Source organism: Lycorma delicatula, chromosome 1 (genome assembly GCF_047948215.1).
Source record: "Lycorma delicatula isolate Av1 chromosome 1, ASM4794821v1, whole genome shotgun sequence".
In the NCBI taxonomy this organism is placed as follows: Eukaryota; Metazoa; Arthropoda; class Insecta; order Hemiptera; family Fulgoridae; genus Lycorma; species Lycorma delicatula.
Genome location: NC_134455.1, coordinates 324,733,415 through 324,753,881, shown reverse-complemented (window position 1 = coordinate 324,753,881; position 20,467 = coordinate 324,733,415). Strand labels below are relative to the sequence as shown.

The 20,467-nt window shown below is 30.5% G+C and overlaps 1 protein-coding gene across 4 annotated transcripts in view; it reads right to left on the bottom strand.

Annotated features, from left to right (window-relative positions):
* Nucleotides 1–20,467, bottom strand: part of PIP4K (phosphatidylinositol 5-phosphate 4-kinase) — a 101,641-nt gene that overhangs the window by 19,124 nt on the left and 62,050 nt on the right. For all 4 annotated transcript variants that reach the window (XM_075382049.1, XM_075382050.1, XM_075382051.1 and 1 more), the window contains 2 exons: nucleotides 7,169–7,307; nucleotides 486–616 (listed from right to left, as the gene is read on the bottom strand). In XM_075382049.1, coding sequence (XP_075238164.1) covers nucleotides 486–616; nucleotides 7,169–7,307 — 270 coding nt within the window. The remainder of the gene's footprint in view (nucleotides 1–485; nucleotides 617–7,168; nucleotides 7,308–20,467) is intronic.

Genomic DNA, 20,467 nt, shown 5'->3' with positions numbered 1-20,467 from the left:
AGATAGTCTAAAATAGAACCGAGAAGAAATGTCAGAGTTGCATCTCGTAATACACATTACAAATTGGTAACAAGCAATATTCAAAATGAAAGTGAAATTAGAGTATGGAATAAACTATTTTCCTATTTCCAATTTTAAAGTGTTTTACTGTATTAAAAAGTTGTTTATCTATTAAAGGTGTTTTAAGAATCTTTATTCACTTAACAATAACAAAAATTAAAAATTTACTTAAAAATGACGTAAAAAGTAACAAAAAATTAAGGGGTGTCAAAATGACGTCACCTCACCATATGTTGGTGAAACATCACCTCACCAGCTGAAGGTTAATGTTATAATAATAAAACAAATTGTGACAACTTCTACATCTTTGTGTTTTACATTTCCAAAAATCTCTGAAGGCTCAAATAAAATAATGAATCCAAACTTAATCTTCATGATTTGTTAACATTAACACAGTCAATGTAAAATTAATTTATAAAACTTACTTATGTGTTTTTAAATGATTACTAAATACATTTCTCATGGCGACCATGTAATGTTCAACTCCATCTACAGTCAGTCTGTACATTCCCAAATATTGTGGTAACAATGTTTTTCCATGCCTTTCTACAATGTACTGAAACAATGAATAAAAGACGCATGAGTATTTAAAACAGTATACTTAAAACCTATATACTGAAAATATAATTTATATTTTTGTTAATGTAGATTATGTGATAATTATTAGTATTCTGCTGGTACTAAATATGGAAAGCTAAAAATAAAATGGCAGTAGAAAATCATTATCACAATAAATTTCTATTGAATACAATACTAATAATAAGCACAGTGAACTTCCTAAAAGCCTTACTCTAATGAAAAAATTTGCTAACAATTCTTGCTACTTCAGAAAACTTTTTAATTCCTGAATTAATTTTTATCATTTAAACTGTAAACTGTCTAATGAGTTAATGGAAAGTGTATTGGAAAAATCCACCAAATACTTTATGCAATACAATTGATGTATTACACCTCCCACAAAAACCTGAATATGTACACTTATGATTATAATCCAATTTTTATCTTTCTCAAGAAAAAAAAAAAAATAGTTGGAAGCAACTGTTTGTGGCTACAAACATGGTTTTAGGGAATTACAAGTAGGCTGCAAAAATGAAAAATTAACAAACTTTAGTTTGTAAAATTTTTCAGATACTCAAGTTCCCTAACTATTCTGGCATTTTCAGCTTCACACTGGGATCAAACATACAGGATATGATGCACAGTATCCTCATCTCTATTATCCACAGAAAGATGAAAGACAACCAAACCAAATCTAAATAATGCCCACGCCCCAATGCACCATGCCCAATCAGAAACTGAGTGCTATACCAACTAGGGAAATCCCAAATAGCAGCTTACAAACCTGTAACATGAGGAAAAATATCATACATATAATACCTATCAAGAAGTTTCATCCCACATGACCTGCCAAAATTGAAAACCTTGATCTTCAATTTCTCATTTGCATCCCACGATGAGTTATTTGAAATGTAGCATAATTTATGCTCAAGGGTAGGATCAACTGGTTTTTACACTCACAGTCACTTTACATGAGGCAGTCTTCATTATCATGAAGTCTGCCTCTCGTAAAATAGCTATGTAACCACCAATTACTGATAATAATAACACTGATGTGGCAAAAAAATCTTTTTAATAACTTTTATTTACCTATTTGGGTAGGGGGTCACTGTCTAAAAACCAACTAATGTTTGAAATATTTTAAACAAGTTATAGATGGGGTAAACAAATTATAGATCCATGCAGAAATGTCTAATTTTCAAGGAAACCTATCCTATCCTCTAACCTTTCTACAAAAGCTGAAGTAAGAGGGACAGAGCTGCCAAATCTGCTCTCGGCTTTGAATAAATTTTATACAAGATTTCTTTTTGGAAGCTAGCTAGAAGTTCCTGTCAAACATCTGTCATCTGAAGAGCAGGAATCTTTCTCCCTCTTTATGATGACTGCTCTTCACTCTTACCCTGCTTGGACTTCTTCCTAACCTCCATACTCATTATCTGACATAGCCAAGTAATACCTACTCCTATTGCTGTCCTAGCTACGTTTACTATCAGGTCAATCCATTTGAAGTGTCTCAAAAAAAATAAGCTAGCCATAAAATTTTTTATTTAAGCAGTTTACCTGTGGTGGCCATTATTATGATGGTGCACACATCTATTTTTGTGATTATAAGGGTTAACAGAAAAATTCATAACTAAAAAAGCTATTGGTCTTGGAATGATGAAACATAAAGCAATTTATTCAAATTTCCTCATGGTAAAATATTGCTCCAGTGGTTTATTTACCCCTATCTCTTCTTTCTATAAGAAAATTACCAATGAAGTTGAACATGAAAAACTGTGAAATTTCACTTTTGATAACTTTTTTTCAAGAGGCAGGGATGGCACACACAGTTTGAATTATTTTTTTTAAATGTAGGTATGTGTTAGTAGTTTTACCATAAATAATATTAGTGTTGATATACTTATCCTTAAATTTTTATGAATTTTTAAAAATTAATATTTTTTTTAATTCAAATTTTGGCTTCAAATAACTCTGTTCGGGCTGGTGATAAAAATTTTTAATTTGCACAACTTGCAGTGTTTTTAAGATGTTTATGGTAAATAAAAAAGTTTCTTGTGTATTGTACTAACAAAAAAGTTATAACCTCTCAAAAATCATGAAAAACCTGTTAAAAGCGATACCATTTGACTCATTAAATAAGTGTTCCAAGGTAGTATCTTCTCTACTTTGCACTTTACATTTTTTTATATATTTTTATGTTTAACCCCTTTGTTGTTGAAATTGTCATTATTTTTAAAATATTCTTTTTTAAATTATTAGTGATAGGTTTTAATTTAATGATAACTTAACCAATACCAGTAATCTAATACAATTTTGATTCAAAAATGCTTGTAAAACTTACCCAAATTGAGATTTCAATGAGTAGTCTACATTTTTTTCAAAAATTCATTTTTTTATTTTTATGTTGGGGTATATTTTTATAAACACTATCAAAGAAAAAATAAATTGTAGCAAAATTTTAATTACTCTTCAATGAAATAACCTGTTTTTGTAGCAATGAAAGTTCATGTGGTTAACCAACCGTTGTGATAGCTCTTCTGATAATTCTTTTGAAATTGTGTGAGAATGACCCATCACTGTAGTTAGTTCAAGTGATGTCAACTTTCTCAAGACTTTGCAGATCAGTACCCACACTTTGTCTTGTTGAGACTTTTGAAAAAATAAGTTGTTAGTTTTCATCACTAAATTCACAAATTTTAATGAGTTCTTTTGGCACTGTACCATTCACTGTTTTATGACTCTTCAATCACATAAATTCCTATGGAACATTGTTCTTCCACTATTTAAAATAATGTAAAAATTTAACAATTTTAAAATTTGCAAATATAATATTATTATGTAAAACTTATTTATTAAATAAACACTTCTAAACACAAAATGAAATTTGAGACACTCGGTAAAGATGTGACCAGGTCACTGACCAATATCAGACTGACCAGTCTGTAACTGCAAAGCTAAATGATGCAACAAGCAGAAATCAATTTTCCTGACGACTGGAAATGACTTCAAGCGCCTGTTATCACATGAACACTGCAGTTGAATGGTTCAAACAAGTCTATTTCAACTATAGTAAAAAGAATAAAAATATTTAAGTGCCAAGAAGACAAGAAACCCCCTTGGAGCACTTATTTAATGAGTCAAATGGTATCGCTTTTAACAGGTTTTTCATGATTTTTGAGAAGTTATAACTTTTTTATTAGTACAATACACAAGAAACTTTTTTATTTATCATAAACATCTACAAAAGCACTGCAAGTTGTGCAAATTTGAGATTTTTCGCCAGCCCCAACAGAGTTATTTGAAGCCAAAATTTGAACTTTAAAAAAAAAATAGTTTTAAAAAAATTCATAAACATTTAGAGGTAAGTATATCACCATTAATATTATTTATGGGAAAATACTAACATATACTTACATTAAAAAAAATAATTCAAACTGTGTATGCCCTCCATGCCTGTTGAAAAAATTGCCATAAGTGAAATTTTACAGTTTTTTATGTTCAACTTTAGTGGCAATTTTCTTATAGAAAGAAGGGAGATAAGTAAATAAACCACTGGAGCAATCTTTTACCTAGATAAAATATGAATAAATTGCTTTATGTTTCATCCTTCCAGGACTAGTAGCTTTTAGTTATGGATTTTTCCATAAACTCTTACATTCAAAAAAATAGGTGTGCGCACTATAACAAAAATGGCTGCCAAAGGTAAACTGATTATATAAAAAATGTCAAAAAAATAGTTTTAAGGTCCTGAGTTATGTAGGAAACAAGTGGGCAATTTCAATTTTTTATTTTTTTTTTAATTGGTTAAGCAACCCCACTTGGGTCACTTAAAATTGGATTGACCCTATCTATTTAACTAAGCATGCTCCAAGAATGGCAACTGTCCAAACTGAGCTAGACTGCTTTCACTGCTTATAAACTGAATATGAATTTGTTTGAAAGTATAAAAAAAGCACAGATTAGTTCCGCGGTCCAAAAAGAGCGCAAGAGAAGATTTCCTCTTGCTTTAAATGGGTTACTTACAACTATCAGTTGTTGCCATTAGTTCACAAAGTCCTGTGTGAAACAGACATTTCACAGAACACACTGCCAGTATAAATTTGCCTAATTCCAATTATCTTATGGAGGAGAGATATTAGGATGAGTCTACAAACTGATATGTTGGGCCACAATCTAATCAGTTAAAAATCCACTCTCAGCTATGCTCTCAACCATCAGGTGAAATTGAAACTACACTAAACTTTAGACAACACACCACTCCACACAAGTCGCCTGTACATGTACAGTATTGTGCAAATTCTGAACACAGATGTTATTTAATAAAAAGTAACTTTATTTAGAAAAAAAATCATACTTGAACCAATTTGTGAATATCTAGCAATTAATATGTCCTTTATTCTTAATCACTTCACATATAAGATTTGGCACTGACTCAATAAGTGTACTAAACACTGTTTTTTTTTCTTCATCATGAAACCAAACCAATATTATTACTTAAATGAGGTCAATTTTTGTGGTACAATTAATTTTTGAGTCGTTTTTTACTATTGCCCAAAGATTTTCAATTGCGTTTAAATCTGGGTAGTAGCCCAATCCAGGAGCACGTTCATTTTTCAAAAGGTTTTCCAATTTTTTGAGAGTATTGCATGTTACCAAATCTTGTTGGAACACTCCATTGCCTTGTGGAAATTTGTTTTGAAATTGTGTCTTAACCCTTTCCTTCAGAATCTTGATATATCTATCAATTGTCAACATACCATCTACTGAAAGTAATGAACAAGGGCCTTCAAATGTAAAACAATCCCAAAATATTTTTTTTCTGGGAAAGTTTAACTGACTGTGGCATATGAGCTGATGATGTATTTTCACCTGATGATTTTCTAATGTATGGAACCCTCTGCTCCAGAACATAAAAAGTGTGACTCATCAGAAAACATAACATTTTTCCAGTCTTCTTTGGTCCAGTTAGTATGTCCTTTGGCCCACAAGAGCCTTTTTTTTGCACATTGGTGGTGTTAAAAGCTGCTTTTTAGCTGGCCAAGCTTTCTGTTCTGTTGCAAGAAATCTGTGTCTAACAGTTGTCATGTGAAAATCTGTTCCACTGGCTGCTAATTTTCGATTTAAATTCATAGCAGATAATTTTACATCATACATTTAATAAATGCCAACTATTCACTGAACACATAAAATGCTAACTTTTACAGGTAACACTTTAACTACATAGTCATCTGTTCAGTAAACATTACATTACTCTCAGAAAATGTAAAACTGACTACTGCCTCCAAGTTCTTCAGGAGTTTTATATATCTTTCAGCCATAAGTCTGGGGCAAATAGTGTAACACAACTAACCATGTAAAACTTCTTTGGGTAAAAAATAAATTATATATGAGGTGTGACTATTAAATAATGAGACTAATGCTGCTACAGAAGAACTGCGCATGCACTAAACTCGTACAACCAACAGCTGTGTAGCGTGAAGTCTTCTTTGTCGATTGTTACCACACCAGTTTCCGTAGACATATTAATCTGGCTGTTACCTTCATTTGGAAAACATGTGGAACATCTGTATTTTTGTTATGCTGAAAAAATTATAAGTATTTTATTAGAGCAAGGATTTGTCGTAAAATTTCATATAAAACTTGGAAAAGCCGCTACTGAAACTTATCTTTTATTAAGAAAAGTATATGGCAATGAATGTTTATCACATGTGCAGGTTTTTGAGTGGTTAAGTGTTTCCAAGAAGGCTGAGAAGACGTTGAAGATGATGATTGTGTTTTTTCCAATATTCATGGAATGAGATACCTTCAATGCGTTCCTGCAGGTCAAACTATTAATCAACATTACTACCTTGAGGTCCTTGCTCCACTTCATGAAAAAATAAGAATAAAAACGACCCGAATTGTGGAAGAACAAGTCAAGGGTTCTTCATCAGAACAACACACCAGCTCACACTGCATTGTCTGTCAAGACGTTTCTAGGCAAGTATAACATCCCAATGTTAGACCACCTGCCTTATTTGCCTGACCTGGCACCATGTGACTTTTATCTGTTCCCCAAGGTCAACTCTGCATTAAAAGGAACAAGATTTCAGACTGTTGAAGCTGTGAAAGAAAAAGCGACATGCATTATGAAAGAGCTCACACAAGACTCCCACCACTGTTTTGAACAATGGAAAATTATATGGAGTGTTATAGGGATAGAGGAGGGGTGTATATTGAAGTAGATAATAACTAAATATGTATAAATTTAAAATGAAAATTTTTTACAACATTAGTCTCATTATTTAATAGCCACACCTCGTGCATTACTTCTATCAAAAACAGGGGAAGTCACTCATAATACAAAAACTATTCCTATATTATTACTTTTTATGAGAAAAGTATTTAGATAACAGGCTTATTTAGATTTAAAAAAAACTATATACTCAAATAATTAGAAGTTACACCAAATTATGGAGTTTATTAATTTTACTCTAAGATGTAAAATATATTCTACACGCAAAAACTTTATTACAAAAAAATAAGATATAATACATAAGATTCTTACAGGATGGTAATGTTTCAAAAATGAATGCATTCTCTCAACCTCTTCACTAGTTAGAGTTTTAACAATAAAAAGTCGATCATAGGACTGGTAAAAATTAGCTCCAGATTTTCCAGGCGAATCCACAAGTACAGGCTGTGATCTAATGCAAAAAATTACATAGTTACTCTAGAATAAATCAAATTAATTAGAAATTTTTATCTGTACAATTAATCTAGCAAAATATCAGGCAATATAAACATAATTTCAATAAGTAACATCATTTTTGGTGCATAATTAAATCACCAGTAGAACATTCTGCTTCAAATCAGAAAAAGCAGACTAAATCATATATATTAAGAGGAAAATTCATACAAATTTCTATGTTAAAACATTTTTTATTTAAAAAGTAATTAAAACACAGAAAAAAGCACCCAGCATTACTTGAACTACTAATTTACCACAAAATAGCAAAAGAAACATGGAATTCTCAACAGCCTAGAAGTAAGCTACAAAAGAGCCAATAATATGCAGCAGCCATAATGCTGCAATATTGAACTCCCAATTGATTATAAAAAACTAAAGATGCTTGGTAGCATGCATCAACTATGTACTGTAATGTTCACCTTTATGTTAAATATATAAACAAATCATTCATTTTTAGTTAATCCATTAGTTTTTAAGCAAGAAAGCATCTTCTACGAAGAAATTTCATTCAATTCTTGTGTATGTATGTGTCTTACCCATTCCAAAATTAGCATTATGAAATTTGAAAATTAAGTAAATTTTTGAAATCTTAAATCTTAAGTTTTTTCCTTGGCCAGCAAAACTGAACTTTCATATAAGGAAAACAGGAATAATACACTAAACAAATACAAATGAATAACGGACCATAAACTGTTTTGTAAACATGAGAAAGCTTTCTAAAATGGTTACAGAAAAATATAAAAATGTTCATTAGAAAAAATGTTTACAACACAAAGCAAGGTTTGCGTTAACTATGACAATTAAATATAAAACACTTATAAGAGTGTCAGAAATTGACATTTTTTCACATTTGTGAAAAAATAATCTATTTTTATATTTAAATGGCATGTGCATATTATATGTAATATGTATTAAAAAAGACACTGATCTTCTTTTAAATGGCATTGTTTTTATAAATACAGGTTTTTCCTGCACTCATGAACATAGTGACTAACATAAAGATAATTACATCACTTCTACTGATTTCTAATCTGTTTTTGAAACTAAACCAATAATAATAATAATATCAACAGCAGCAGAAACGTCAGCAAGGTACTAAGAGATTCAAGCATCTGATTAAATGGATTATGTCAGGGAAGGTTTTTTTGTACTGCTGCATTTACTCTTTTTTCTTATGGCAAAATATTTTTTTTTAAGCTACAAATGTCTAGATCTTTTGTCATTAATTATTTAATTCTCTTTTTTTGTTTCATATAGCATTGCACTAATTTTTATTACTTATGCTTCATTTTCAGGTACAATATTTATTTTTAACATGACAATATGTTTTAACATGATTGTTTTTCATTTTCATATCACTTAAAAACCAACAAATTTATGACCAAATAAGAAAAGCAAAACTATCTGTAATGAATGAAAAAAAAAATGTTTACAGAATCGTTTTCTTTTTAAAATATAATCTACCTATTCAATAATATCTGTAATTCAATAATAAACTTTGTTCAGAAGTATTCAAAATAAGTAAAATATTATTATAATGGCTCACATTGCTAACAAATTATACACAGAAAATAGCAGAAATCAAAATTCAAATTCATTTTAAATTATTTAATATTATGGTTATTAAAATATTCCCTTGAAATTTTCTACACTTTATTTGTGTGATTATTATAAACTACACTTTAGTAAAAGTGTAAAATAAAAATAAAAGAAAAATTAAAATAAAAGACTAATAAAATGTAATTACAAACAAAAGAAATCAGTACTAAAAAAGGTAACTGTGGAATAAATGAAATCAATAAATTTTCAAATAAGATAAAAATATGCAAACTTGTAAGATATTATACTTATGAGAGTGAATCATATTTAAAGGGTAATTTTGCTATTCTACATAGCAAGCAGTTCCGAGCTGGATGGCAAGGTGGGGGGGGGCTTAATATTTGGTGTGTTAGAGAGGGGGAACCAGTTTGGTTAGTTCCGCTACTCTGTTCTGTCATCAGTAAGCCACAAGTGAGCAAGAAGTTCCATCGTCTGTTGCACAACATAGAATCATAAAGTTTTTAACTAATGCAAGCGTTAAAAAACCTGCAGAAATTTTTGTTCATTTAAAGGTACATTTTGGGGGCACTACACTGTCCTAAAAACGATTGTATATATGGGCCAGACAATTTAAGGGCGGGTGAGAAAGTGTATATAACAAAAGCAATGATTGATGCCCAAGGTCAAGTCTCACAGCTGACAACATCTGTAAGGTGATCACTGGTTTACTGTTGAAGAAATCACATGAAAAGTAAGTATCAGCTACAGAAGTGATCAATCCATTATCATTGATCATCTTGGCTTTAGAAAAATTAGTGCTCAATGGAATCTGAGGTTGTTGACTGAAAATCAAAAACAGGTCAGGTTGGAGATCTGTGAGAGACTTCTGAATCGATTTTGGCAAGAAGGGAGCAATTTTTGGGGCACATCGCCACATGTGATGAGACAGGGGTCATCATTATACTCTGGAGTCAAAAAAGGGCGAGTAAGGAGTGGCAAAGGAAGGATGAAGACTGCCTGTGAAGGTCAAAACCCGTCTTGTCAGCCGGAAAAGTTCGTGCAATGATTTTTTTGACTTGAGGGAAGTTTTATTCATTGATTTTCTCCACAATCAATGAATGGTGAATGCGGATTATTATTGCCAGCTGGTATAGTCAGTAAAAGACAGTGTATGCCCATCAGAGATGTCATCCTTCTCCATGACAACGCCAGGCCACACACCATGATTTTGACAAGGGATAAATTGGAAAAAATGCACTGGGCGATATAGACATATAGTCTGGCTAACAAAAGAAGATACATGACTTTTATCTTGTTATAATCTTGAGTTCTAAAAAAAATCATAACATAAACAAATTTAGGGTCTCTTCTGTTTTACATTATTTTATTGTTAACTTGTTTAAATAGCTAAAATCATGTTCTTTTTTTAATACTTTTATTTATAATTGCATCAACAATTAAAAGCCATTGACAACTTCAGTGTAATGTAACTGTACTGGTAAATGTGTAGTCTTGAACAAACTCAGGCTGACCATTCCTGAGACATGTGGTTAACTGAAACCCAATCACCCGTACCCATGATCAAGTACTCAAATCCGAATAGAAGCAACTACCTTTATTAGGATTTGAACCTGAGAACTTTGAATTCAAAATCAGCTCTTTTACGGCGATGTTCTTACTATCAGAATAATGTAAAAAAAAGGTTTTATGGCTTTATAAACAATTTTCAAATTACTTTTGTTTGAAAAAACACTTCAGTAGACTCTTTTGTTAACATACATTAAACAGTAACATTCTTTAGTATAATCTAAATTTCAGGTAATTTTCATAATAATGTCAGTTACAGTGAGCATTTTAAAAAGCGATCTCCAATATTTGTTTAAGAATTATTTTTTTAAAAGTAGTAAACCATCTTACAACAGAATATAAACATGTGATAGTAAAGAAAATTTTAATTTTATTTATCAAGAAATTCAAAGTTCATATAAACATTTTTATTAAAATTTTTACCATTACTAGCATGTGCAAATTAACTGGGAACAACTCACAACCACATAAACTGAAGTCTACTACTGTAAGCATTAACAATCATAAGTAGTTTGGAACAGTACGTATTACTTTTATAAACTCAATAACACTCAATTAACATTTCTTTTTAAAGAGAACTATTCTAGTTCTTTAAGCAAAATACATTTTATTATAAGGCCCTGGGAATCAACCTAGAAAGGCCATTGGCTCTGTTTAAAGCCTAATAAAAAGTACCAACAGAGGACTGACACCAAATAAATTTCAGCATTAAATGCCTGTTAGTGTCTACTGTTTCTGCCAACAAATTCTACTTCCATGAGCCCTTAACCCAACTCCTGGACAATACATAGAAACATTTGGGTTGCCATTACGTAGTTGGATTGAAGAGTGTGAAAAGGTGAGTTCTTGATGGCTAACAATAGAGATGATTGGACTAAGTAATACCAAAATTTCAACAGGTGAGTCCCCAGTCCTTCTCCAAGTTGGGATCAGGTGTACAGTTGAAAATCCAAGGGTATGGATCCCATGCAGCTGAAGTGTAGCGGCATCTCGACGATGGTTGAAGAAAGTAAATGTCACGGCGGGACTCTGCAATGGAGCTGAGTGAGAATAGGAGGTCTGTCCACCTCTCCCTTGTAGACCAGACCAGAGTCCATAAATTAACCCAAAGTCAGGGGTATGAACTGAAGAAGAGTTCACTAAGGGAACTAGGACTAAATTTTGTTTTTGCGAACATTTTTGGTGGTATGTTGTTGTTAATTTGCCTCAAATTTTAAGACATTAACTAGAAATTGGCTCAATAAAAGTAGAATTAGGTGTGGGATTCATGCTTCCGTGAGCTCGGTTAGCTAGTTCAGAGAGCAACGACGTAGGACATTCAAGATGTCTGAATGAGGCCTACAGCAAAGGCAAAAGTTGAGTTTAAAAATCACTGATGTAAATGTCTACCAAGGCATTTACATCGGTGGCATCCCAACAAGGCCTGGCTTATTACTATAAGGAGTAAAAAGTTAGAGGGCGAAAGACAACTCCTGTTAAAGCCCATCAGAGCTAGGGACAGGGGTGGGTGGTGTGGCGACCGGAAGCATCACAAGGCGGGTCTTCCCCTACGGGGTTGGGATGAGTTGAAAATCCAACTGAAAAAACCATCCACTGCAAAACCAAAAGAAGGTAATCCCACCTAATGCTGTAGGGCTACAGTAGGAAGAAAAATATTTTTAGTATTAATAAAAATTACACTTACTAAAGTGGCTACTGTAAATTACTATGGTTAACTTACATAATTAGATGTTTAGGTTATTTAATACACAAAATTTATGTATGCATAGTTGTGATGCAGCTGAAGAAATTCTTAGATACAGCATTAATCATAAATAATGAAAAAATATATACAAATATGAGGGCAGAGGTACAGGATATTATCACACTCTGCTGATGATATTTAGTAATTAATGGCTTTGATTTAAGACTACTTACAATTCTATTTCAAAAAGAAGTAAACCTACAGACAAAATATTATGAGTAAAATCAAAATATCAATTTAGGATGAAAAACAGAAAGGTATAATATAAAGTCTATCTGTTGGAAAGTACAAGAAAAGTTACAAAATGAATAATGATCCATAATAAAGTTACCTAATTTAGAAACAGAAATAAACAATAGAATTAACCTTTTTACAAAAAAATAAGCCCTGTAACCTGCATTATAGATACATTATAACAAAGTATAAAGTAACAGAAAATAATCTTACCAATGTAACTAATCACATTCCTAATTCGGATGCAGTAATAGCTGCTGTAAAAAGATAAATTTGATGTACTTAGTACAAGATTTAATTAATAAAAAAGATGTTTAGAAACACACAACTGGGATTGAGGAAAAGAGGATGTGTACCTTGATTAAAATTAGCATAAATCAGAAAATAAAGTATAGCACGAATGGAGTAAAGTAGTCTACTTCTCAGGGGATGTGTTAGGGTGTAAATATGGATTACTTTAGCAGAAGAGTAGGGAGAACAAGAAGTAAAATACAATACTGGTAGCTCAATTTTCTTCGGTCACCTTCTCCCATTCAAAGCAACCTTGATTCTAAGCTAATCTTACAGATGTAACTAGTGACTTTCTTAATTTTGGTGTAGTAATAGCTGTAGTTAGATAAATTTGATGTATTAAGTTTTTATTTGAAAGTACCAAAATCATTTTTTTTTAATACAGTGATGTAATTTTCACCTTCTTTAGTTCACTTATGAACAAAATAAATACATACACACTTCATAAAAAAAAATCTATGATAAAGAACTTTATTATTTTACAGGAAGTTATATCAGATTACTACCTTGTGTAATACAATTGATGACATTATCAAACCATTGCTCATACATTATTCTGATAGAAAAAGGCTATCCTACAGTTTCTCAACAGACAGGTTTTTCGAATAACTTTCGATTTTTTTGGAAGTTATTTCGATTTTTTTAAATTTCAATTTTATTTATTTGAGTAATGTTGGCTTTTTATCCTATATTTAGTGAAAAAATTTATTAGTATCTCAGATCCACTAAAATTTATAAGAAGCAGATTTTTTTGGCCTCTGAGAAGAGATGTTTATGCTTAATTTAAATTAAATTACACATTCACTTAAATGCTTAGGATGTAATTATGAAAAAAGTGTGCTATGTAATACAGCTTTGTGCAATGGAAATTGGGCCACAAAGGGGATAACACTTGCTCACTAGTTACATAAAGATTCTACTCAAGTAAACTAGGATAGACAGTGAAAATTAAAACCTTCTATAATACTCTCATGAATTTCCCAAAAATAAATTAATATAAAAAAATGTTATCCCTATAAAATCCAACAGAAACAGTAAACAAAATAAATAGCTGATCTAGACTTCTTGATCATAAATTCTTTAGGCTTTCAGCTCTGAACATGTACATGTGTTTGCTGTTGAGCAGTTTTAGAAACAATAATTCTGTGGTCACGGTTTAACGTCTTTTCCGTTGAAATTTTTATGTCGAATGTCGAGGTGCAGTTCCAGATCGAAACACCATACTTCAATGGGTTGAGGCGTTTAGAAATACTGGACCCGTAATGAAGAAAAAAACCACCTTCCCTGTTCAATCTGAACTCCAGAAAGCATGAAAAGAATGAGAAGGGCAGTTCTTGCTGAAACAATCTGCTAGGTGACAGGCTGTAGCGCTTGGTATGTCATGTTGTTTGCTTCATTGTATCTTACACAGAGATCTCAATGTCACCCATACAAAATAATGATTGTCCAGCATTTAACTGAAAGGAATTTTGTGGCTTAATGAAGACCATTATTACGGAAGATGCAAATATCCTAATAATTATAAGTGACAGCCCACTTCCATATGGATGGCTGTATTAATGTACAGAACTGTTGGTACTGGTCATCGAAGAACCCATGTGAACTACACAAAAAACCGCTCCACAGCTCAAAAGTAACAATATGGTGCAGTGTCTCCAAGATAAGGATTGTTGGTCCTTACTTTTTTGAAGAGGAGGGAACCACAGTTACAGTGACATCAGTGTGCTATATTGGAAAGACATCGGGCGAACATGAGAGAAATGTGGTTCCAACAGGATGGTGCACAGCTCATACAGCGAGAGCATCGATTGAAGTGGTTTGACAAATGTTTCCTGGACATATCTTTTCACAATTTTGTGATGTTTCTTGGACCCCATGCTCTACTGATCTATCGATTTGTGAATTCTTTTTATGGGGCTACCTGAAATCAACAGTGTATGTGAACAAGCCACACGCAATCAAAGACCTGAAAATTTCCATTCGTCAAGAAATTGAAGCTGAGTTGAATGAAATGTTGGCGAAAGCCGTGCAGAACTTTGAGGAAAGGCTCCGAATTTGCATCCGAAAAGAAGGACGTCATCATCTTACTGACATTATTTTCCAAACCTAATTAAGATATGTTGATTTCAAAATTGCAATAAAAATATTATTATTTAATGTAAAACTTTTTTTTCTATAAGTTATTCAGTAGTGAAAAACATTTGTTTCCTCGGCTTCACACTTTATATGTTCTAATTGCAAAATGATACATTACCATCATTACTAACAACGCTAATTACTTTTCCTCATTAATATAAATCTAACATCCTTAAATATAAAATATACCAAATAACAGATGATTGTGATAATCAAACACAATTACTTAACTCTTTAAATTAATTTACAATAAGAAAATATAAAAAAGCAAAAATGAATTTGATGAGTTTTAAGTAATACATTTATATTAAATTTCTATTTAGTAAGATACTTTAAAAATATTTTTTTTCTTTTAAGGAATATTCACATACAAGTGGCTATAACTTAAGTACAATGTAGAAAATTTAGTATAAAAAAGGGAAATCATGGATTCTTTTTTTGGAAAATTATGAAGATTACTTTTCTACTGACTATAAAAAGTACATTTTTAAAATTATAAATTTGCATTACTTATATCTACTGAATCACACCCTACCTCATACCCTACTATTTTTTTTCTCCTAGTAATACACATAAACAAATGTTAATATAGTGGAATAGTCAGTACATTGCTCATCACATATTATAAGTCATACATAAAACATTAATATAAACAATCAAAGATAAAAAGAAATAGAATTGTCACAATTTTCCAATATTCTTTTTAGTTAATAATCAGAAAGAATACTGATCAATCACAGAACTACATCACAATGATCAGTAAATATACCTGTAAAATTGAATAAAGTTATCTTACTTTTTCAAAACTTGTAACAAAATCTATAACCTTGTATAGAATCTATAATTCATTATACAATAATAAATTTCTTTACCTATTAAAGGAAACTCTTCTAAATATAACAAATAATTACAAAAAAAGGAGTAAAATTATATTCAAAAATTTGAGAAATTACATTTTTTTCATCTAATTCAGGTAAAAAATAGTTTAATAGCAAAAATGAATTGATAACTAAATTAAAAATCAAATGGGCACATTTTGTATAAATTAATGACACTAGTTGAACGTCACTAATGGAAATCAATGATGCATTCATTTATTCCATTTTGTTCCAACTATTAATTCACAGGTACAGACACATATTCATAATCGCAATTCATCAGAAAAATAATTACAAAAGAAAAGATGCACCACTATGGGTAGGTAATAAACATGAAGAAATTTATTAGGAAATGAACTAACTCTTAATTCTCCAACTAATGTATACTTATAATAGAATGAAATACTGTAAATCAACAAAAAGTAAGAAAATTTCTTAAAAACTAGGCTTTCAATCTCTTCCATGGTTACAATACTTAGAAGAAAATTATGATTAAAAAAAGTAAACATGGGGATTTCAAAGAAAGGATTCATTAAATTTTAAAAAATTGATTAGCAGAAAAAACAAAGTACTCATTTTCAATTATATCTATTTTTCTTAATTCTTTTCAAAATGAGTTCTGAGGTAATTCAATATTATGATTACTGCTTATTCTATTTGAAAACCTAACTATTTTTTCAGAAAAAAGAAAACATTAAAAATCATGCATTAAATTCTACATGTATGGAATTAACAGATATATAAAGGAACTTCATTGAGGTGTTAAAACTTTTACAGAAAGGGTTATGAATAATCAGGAAAGATGAAAGAATAACATCCCTAATATCACCACATTTCCATTTGAAATGGGACCTTCAAAAGCATTAATTACCTTTATATATATATATATATATATATATGATTTTAATTTCTAGATCATAAATTTCAGTTTCTCCGATTCTCTGATCATTTTCCATTAAACAACAGACTTCAAAGCAGCCATATACATCATAGCATTCATAATCTTCTATTCTACCTGAATTTTTATCCTTTGGAAGAATCAGATTATCCACTCCCAAGACAGGACAGCGAATTATTTTTATAAATAGAAGTAAATTAAAACAACATTTTTGTCTTAAATCAATAAATGATAAAAAAAAAACAACATAATAAACCTACATACAATATTAATAAAAATATGAGACATAAGTTAATCTTCATCCTTCATAGTTAACTAACTGCATACTGAAAATTACAGCTATAAAATAAACAACTAAACAAAAAATGGTCATAGATTCTACTCTTCACTTTTTCATTAGCATGCTGGTTAACAATTTTTGGCTTCTAGCTTAAGACAACCAACAATTAGCACAATTCAATTTCAGTACAAAGTATACAATGCAGGAAACTCATTATAAAATGACAACATAGATTTTTGAGCACACATGAAAAGTATATTGTTTAAACACATTACCTATTCATCAAACACAATCCTGGACCCTACACTAAATTCCCAACAACTGAACCACAACCTTTCATTATTGTAAACCAATAAATTTCAAATACATCAAAATTAATATTAAAACCTTCTGCACTGAAAAACCAAATTACTGATCAGACTTCATAGCTGCCAGGGTTATTTTTCACCCCACAATCACAAATCATTGTTACAGAAAAAACACAACTGGCAATTAATTATTGAATAATAATATGTGGAAGCAATTTTATTCATTATAGTATCTCCTCTGCTACTATACACCAAACATTTTCAAACACATCTCAAACATACTAAAGCATTTTTGAAAATAATAAAATTCATATTTTAACAAAATATTAGACTAATTTTACTGTACCCACTTACACTTACACGATACCGATACTTGGTTTATGAAAGTAATCAAATTGACCTTGAAAAATCCATCTACCGAATTACTGTAAAAATTATTTTTGTAAGAAACAATAAATCATGAAAATCTCATATACAAAATTATCAGAATTGAACATCAAAATTTCTATGTATGAACAAGAATAAATAAGCTGCTGGTATTTAAAATTAAATACTGCTAGTGCAGAATTTTAAAAGTATTGTCTTTTAAGTAAATATGAAAGACATGAAACGATTAGAAGAACTGATAAAATGCCAACCTTTTTAAAGCAATTTTGGTTGACTTTAATGAAATTACTATACTTTACATCTTCAATTAAATACATTACCTTAAAAGTAATTAAAAAATTGTAAAGAAATATTGTGGCCCAGTGGTTTCTTAATTTGTCAACCAATATCTGCACTTTTACATGAAAATACAACATTTTTATTTATTTGTAGTAACAAAAAAATATAAAATATTGATAGAAAATTTTATTTTTTTTACACCGAATCATAACAATGTTTGCTATGAACTTCTGTTAAAGTACTTACTTGAACTCAAAAAAGCTTTTAAGTACACACTGTAAGTTTTTAAGAATCCTGCCATTGTCAACATTCACACACACGTCACTAACCAATAACAGTGAACAGTTTCAGTCACATGCCATTGCCATTAAAAAGTGGGACATCTCACTTTTACTGAGTAAATCCAGTGCCAGTTTAGTCTTTAGATGAAATAAACGGTCCACTTTTTCAATATCAATTAAAATCCTGCAATACCGTTGAAGTAAAATTCTTATAATCTGCAGGACACATTTTGTAAATATAACTATTCTGGTTATAAATTTATTGCTACCAAAAATATTTAACATTCTATCAAAAATACAAAACTTTTTAAGTTAAAATGTGATTATCAGAAGCAGGTATAAATAATCTAATCAAATAATAAGTAAAAATAAACCAATGCCTAAAATGTTTAAGATAAAAATACTATATATTTAACAAACACATTTTCTCAAAAGTTCAATTTAAAAAAACAAAAAAGTACTCAGACAGATGAGACAACATAGGAAATTTGCTCATGTTAATTTTTTGTTTAGTTTAAAATCCTGAATCAGTTTCTGAAGTTGAAGTGGTTCCTCCTAGAACACCTGCGTATATTTTATACCAGCAAATCAAATACACAATAATTCAATTAATTCTGGTTACACTACTTGACCACACATATTCTTTAAGTTTATTGTTGAACACTCACATTTTTAGGTTATTTATTTTTTGTTTTGTGTGTCTTGAATATATAATAATGGGCATAACTCCAAGAAAGTATTAAAAAATTGTTTCTCTTTCTCAGAATACCAGTATGACAGAACAACAAATAGCTTCTAAGTGTGAATTTGGATTAGGGAGAGTGAATGCTATTTTAAAGCAATTTAAAGAAACTAGTTCCTTTTTGCCTCAAAGGAAAGGCAAATATGGTCATAAAGAAAAACTACTCCAACACAGGATCGGTTATTAGTGAAAAAAAGTAAAATTGAACCAAAATTATCTACTGTGGACTTAAATCGAGAATTAGCAGCCAGTCGAACAGATTTACACATGACAACTGTTAAACGCCGACTTCTTGCATCTGGGCAGAAAATTTGTTAGCCAGCTAAAAAGTAGCTTTAATACCAGCAATATGCAAAAAAAAGCACGTAAGCCAAAGCACATACTAACTGGACCAAAGAAGACTAGAAAGATGTTATGTTTTCCAACAAGTCATGTTTTTCTGTTCAAGGGCAAAGGGTTCCTTACGTTAGAAACAAATCACATGAAAATACATCAACGGCTCATACTCAATATTGAATATACATTCCAGAAAAAAAATATTTTGAGGTTGTCTCACATTTGAATACCCTTGTTCATTACTTCCAGTAAATAGTACGTTGAAAATCGATGTATATATCAAGATTTTGAAGGAAAGGGTTGTGACATAACTTCAAAACAAAACATTAAAGTGCTCTCATGGCCAGGGAATTAAACTCTCAATTGAAAATCTTTGTGCAAAATCAAAAAAACCACTCAAAAATGAATTATGTAACAAAAATTGATCTCATTTAAACAAAAATAATATCGGTTTGGTTTCATGATGAAGAAATCCAAAAAAATGTGTGGTACACTTGTTGAATTGATGTTACATCATGTCCTGAAAGCGACTAAAAGTAAAGGAGAACATATTAATTACTAGATATTCAAAACTTGTACAACTATGATTCTTTTTTTCTAAATAAATAGTTACTTTTTATTAAATATCATCTGTGTTCAAATTAATTTGCACACTACTACATACACATTATATGTGTGTATATGTATTTGTGCATGTGTATATAGAAACAAAACCAAAACACCAACAATATTTATATTTGAAATGTTTAAAAATATATTTGATTAGAAAATAATTAAAAAATAAACAATATAACATAAATAAATTACGCCCAATAAATATGTCAGAATTCTAGAAGACAAAAGTTTTTTCCCAGTGTCACCAGAACTGATCAGCAGTGTGACCTGATGAAGCAACTAGGCATGAAGCCATAGTGAAAGACAATATTTTCAACATAGTATAGAACTTATATCTGCTGCAGTAGCAAGTGTCAGTGAAAGTTTAAATTAAGTTTGAATGTTAAATTCAGTACACTTTCAGTACTTAAATTAAAATTCAATATTTTGATGTTACTAAACCTATCGGTTTATGAAATCACATAGACTACTTCACATATTATGAAAAAAAAACATCCTGAGCAGACAGTTCTTAGAAAATTGTTTAGTATGTGGCACAGATGCAATTAAAAACACAGACCATCGCTTATCGCACAGACTAT